Consider the following 4,795-nt stretch of genomic DNA (forward strand, 5'->3'; position numbering starts at 1 on the left):
AGTCTATGGGGCTGCGACGGATAACGTCATTGCGGGCGGCTGGATTATGGAAAGTGAGGCATGCCACCCCACGCCAGGAACCGCCCATGATGAAGGCAGGGTTTCCGCACGTGTGCTGTATGGCGCGGCAGATGAGGGGAGTGGGGTTGGGGTCGGGGCTTTGGAGGTGAGCGAAGGCGAAGCGGCACGGGCAGTGATAGGCAGGGTGGGGCTGCGACGAGCGGCATATCTACGTAGGGAGGCAGCGGCCCAGCCTCGTGGACTGGTCGTGGCAGCTCGTCGCCGGAGTCGGTTTCGGAGACGTGCGACATGGTTCTTGTGTATTGAGAGGCGAGGAAGACATCAGAGAGACGGGCTCGCAGTTCGTGGGTATCAAAAGGTGAAGTGTGTGAGTGCATGGTGTTGTGGGGGGAGAGGTGGGTGAGGGTGGAGGGGCTGAGGTGCGTGGTGGAGATGGTGGGGGGAGGGGGACGCCATTGGTGCCGACGGGGACGCCATGGAGGATGAACGGGGATGGGACGTAGACGGCTGGGAAGGGCTCAGAGAGGATGATAGGGATCTGGCCGATCATGAGTGTGCGCGAGTCGGCCGCGGGTGCGGAAGACGAGCTGCCGGAGTCCATTCTGCGAGGGCAGAAAGCGGCGTTAGGTCCTATAGAGAAAGAATCAGGAAGGGGGGGGAGAAAGGCCAGAGACGGCGGTACCTGCAGTCGCGGCTGCGGTGGTCACACCGCCAGCAACGAGCGCAGCGGACGGGGTTGCGGCAAGCCTCCACGCAGTGATCTAGGGCTAGGCAGCGGAAACAGCGGCGTCGCTTTTTGGTGGCTAGAGGTGTAGAAGAATGAGGATGAGTGGGGGAGAGGAGGCGTCGGGGTATATATGGTGGGCGGGGCAGCGGGTCACTATGGCCGCGGGGAGGGGAGAGGAGGGCGTCTCGATATGTGCGTGTTGCGATGCTGTTGGGCCGAGAGGGCAGCGGATCTGGCGTCAGAACGGCGTGATCTGTTGCGTGTGGCAGCGGTCGAGGCGACGGGGAGGTGGGGCGTGGTGATCGAGTGGCCGGATTAGGCTGCAGAGAGATTTTAGGGGCGATGATGAGAGCTAGATGCTGGTCAGGAGTAGGAGGGGGCGGCAGCGGCGAGTGAGCGCATGGCAACGCGCGTGACCGCGCAGGATCAGCGGTTCCCGATGCAAGATTCGCTAGCGTTGCGGTCTCAGGGGCGGCGCGTGGGGAGACAGGGGGCGGCGGGATGGAGCCCGGATTAGACGCGGGGGGGGGGGTCAGGTGGGGCATCCATATTTGGCACAGATAGAGACACCGGGGGGGTTTTCTGGGTTCCTGCACCGGCCCCGCGCGCATGCGCAGCACTGCCCTGCATGTATGGATCTTTTGGGAGATTTGGTGTGTCGGGAGCGGCCGCACGATCATCATTGTGCATGCGGTGGGCCAGGGAGTCTTGCATGGCTGACCGGCCGCGTGGCGAGGACGTGATCACGAGAGGCTGCTGTTGTGGTGCATGGGCAGGCGGGTGGGGATAATCAAATGGACCAAGGATGGACTCGGGTCGTGGGGCAGCGGGGCGAAGGCAAAAGTATTATAACAATGGAGGAAGCGAGCACAGTGCGATACGACCGTTTCTAGCTGGTCAAAAAGAAAGAGACGAAACCCTTCAAAGTCAAGGGACCCAAGTTTGAGGATTTGAACTTTGACTGGGCGGGAGGAGATGCCGGATTTGAAAATGAGATCAGAAACCTTGATTGCGTGGAAATCTTGTTTAGCCGAAAAGCAGTGGTTTAGGGCAGACTCAATTAGCATTTCATTTGGCCTAACACTAATTGGGAGGAAGGTAATCCAAAAGGGATGCGAGTGATGAGTGTAGTGCACATGAGGTGGTGTCTGGTTAAAGCAATTAACATTAAGCATACGGTAAAAAAGCTAAAACCAGGCCGTTTTCGCCTCACCTTAGGCAGGTCGAGAGACAGGGACACTGATGGCAGTGAAGCAGAGACGACCGGCGACGACGAGGGAGTCATGGATCCATACGACGGAGACATGGCATCATCAGAAAGAGGGCGTCGGGCAGCGCCCATGCGCAGGGGCCAGGGGAAGCGGATCAGCATGCCCCGCTTGCGGAAGTCACCCATGGAGGCTATCAGCGTGGCAACAGCAGGTGATGCGATGGTGAAGGAGAAGCATGAGTCGCCATCATCAGTGGTGTTGAAGTGGTGGTAGCATCCTCCGAACAGGGGAGCGAGAATGAGAGCCATGTCTGTTGCGTTGAGGGTGAACGGGAATTGGATGACACGCGCATACATGCGACATCCGTGTGGTTGACGGTCGGAATCGATGGTGACGTGTGATCGGAGCTGTGACCAGGCCACAGATTCAAACCGGAGCCCCAGGTCATCAGGAATTTGGAGCAGGCGGGCAAGTGACATGCAGGAAGCCGAGGTCGGAGGTGGTGGTGGGAGAGGTGGCAGGGTTCTAGCGAAGGCGAAGTTGCGGTGGCAGACCTTGGACTGGTCGAGGATGATCTCCGCGATGCGTGGGGATGCGACGTGGAAACGGAAGGTGAGAGGGGAGCACATGGCAACGAAAAAGTCGGCAGCACTACCACCAAGAGTAGCCTGGAGTAGAGCAGCGACGACAATGGTGTCGAGTTGGCGGTGGGAGAAGTCGAAGATGACGTAGAGAGGCGATGCGAGGTGGAGCTCGGGGGTGGTGTTGTCGAGGCGAAGGTAGCGGTTGCAGTCATCCTCGAACTCGAGCCCCATGGCGTTGCCGCAGCCGAGGAAGCATTGGAGAGCTACCTGGCCGGCCTTGACACAGGACAGGTCAAAGAAGGTGGATGGAGGTGGCGCAACCGTGGGGGTGAGCTCGTCCTTGGGGTGAGTGGTGAGGATGAGGGGAGGTGGAGGCGTGGCCGGAGCCGTCGGAGGTGGTGGAGGAGGGAGAGGGTGCCCGGCCGCCGTGGTGGTGGCCGGAGCAGCCGGAGGTGGAGGAGGGAGGGGGTGCGGAGAGGAGGGAGCGAGAGCCATCACTAGCTAATGACCAATTAAAAACTGCCATATCACCCTGTAACCTCCTCTTCCATGTAACATCCTGTATGTGTAGCAAAGCCGCACCGAGACTGCCCTTAAATTGAAAATATACACGTTGGCTATCTAAATTTCGGCAATAAACCAAGCATGCTCAGTATTTTTCTTGAAAATGGGAGAACAAAAAGTTTTAGTTGTAAAGTCAAACGACATTCTCTTCTTAATGTCTAGTCATGGCTCGGAACGCCGAAAGAGGGTCTGGCAGACAGAATAAAATCAAGATAAAAAGTTATGAAAGCTCGGCACTACTTTGAACACATATACTTTAGACAGGAGTGATTGTTGTCTCTATCGAAGGACATTTTCTAGATCAGCGAAGTGGTAGCAGTTAATCAGTCGTTTTAGGCTGGACAGGAGTACAATGTTGTTCTCCATTAATCAAGTTTGAAGTTCCCGGCAGAAAAGAAAAATCAAGTTCGAAGTCCAGTGGTACATGATATGATATCCAGTGTGGTAGTACAGCCAGGTGATCCGGTCAACGTGTCCTTAAATCCATGTTACCCTGTGTCCTAGACCTAGTACACTACACACAAGCCGATGAAATATCTGCATCCAACTGCTCCATCCGGGGTTAAGCACAAGTGGAGGTCAACTATGGCAACTGATTGCCGTATAAAATAGGGAGTATATGGTCACTATGAATTCGGAGAAACGTGGCTCATGTGAGTGAGATGCAAAGCCAGCCAGACCCAAAGGCTCCTCGGTAAACAAATGAAGTCCCATGAAAATGACTTGATGCGCCGCAGACCTAAATTAATAATGTAATGTTAGATAATAGAGTAGTAGTAAGTGTAAGAGATAATGCTTAAGTAGACAAGGTTTAGTTTGGATGTTTATTGTGGTCACATTCTTCCAAGCACAAAACGGCGATCGAGTTGTCAGTTTTCCTATATTACTAGAAGGTTGGACGTGCTTTGCCTCGTTGTTGATGTTGTTGGATTTTCATTAAAAAAGAATTACCCCCTCTGTTTTAAAATATGAGGTGTGTTGCTTTTTTAAAAAAGTTTTTAAAAAAGTCAAACATCTTTAAGTTTGACCAAATTTATAGAGAAATATATCAATATACATAATATCAAATCAGTATCATTAGATACATCATAAAATGTATATTTACTTTTATTTATTTAGTATTGTGGGTGTCAATATTTTATTATTTTTGGCTCTGAACTTGGTCAAAGTGAAAGAAATTTGACTTCTTTTAAACATAATACACTTTATATTTTCAAACTCAGTGAGTACTTGGTTTGGTGATGGAGTATGTTTTCTTTTTTCTATAATGCAGTGTTTTGGTGGGTCTTTCGCGATGTGATTCGGTGTTATGTGCTAATTAACCCATACTTACGTGTGAAAATTTTCCGAATCAGTGGTTGCATGTACTATATTGGTGCTACAACATCACATGTTGGCATTTTTTTAGATGGTGAGAGGGTGCAAAGGATTGATATGTTTTTATAGGTCAATTATTGCCGACTGATTTGAAAAATCAGTGACCCAGTCAAAATCGTGAACCAAATCCAAAATTGAATACCTCAATCGAATGGGAGAGCTTCAGAATTAGAGAGCAAAGTGATTTTTTTAATAAAATAGCTCCTTGAGAAATTGTTGACCCGGTCAAAATCGAGTGACCCAATTCCAAATTGATGTCCTCAAGTAATTGTGAGGCCTTAAAAATTAGGGAGCATAGTATATTCACTAGA

General features: G+C 51.9%; 1 protein-coding gene across 1 annotated transcript; it reads right to left on the reverse strand.

The window, feature by feature from the left end:
- Window positions 1-1,808: 1,808 nt before the first annotated feature.
- LOC120968740 (uncharacterized) lies at window positions 1,809-3,038 on the reverse strand. The gene has a single exon (XM_040395710.2). The coding sequence runs from the start codon at window positions 3,036-3,038 to the stop codon at window positions 1,809-1,811; it is 1,230 nt and encodes a 409-aa protein (XP_040251644.2).
- Window positions 3,039-4,795: the final 1,757 nt, after the last annotated feature.

This window comes from Aegilops tauschii, chromosome 7, assembly GCF_002575655.3.
Source record: "Aegilops tauschii subsp. strangulata cultivar AL8/78 chromosome 7, Aet v6.0, whole genome shotgun sequence".
NCBI lineage: Eukaryota > Viridiplantae > Streptophyta > Magnoliopsida > Poales > Poaceae > Aegilops > Aegilops tauschii.

Coding starts and splice junctions, on each gene's coding strand:
- LOC120968740 (XM_040395710.2), bottom strand. CDS start 3,038: ATGGCTCTCGCTCCCTCCTCTCCGCACCCCCTCCCTCCTCCACCTCCG.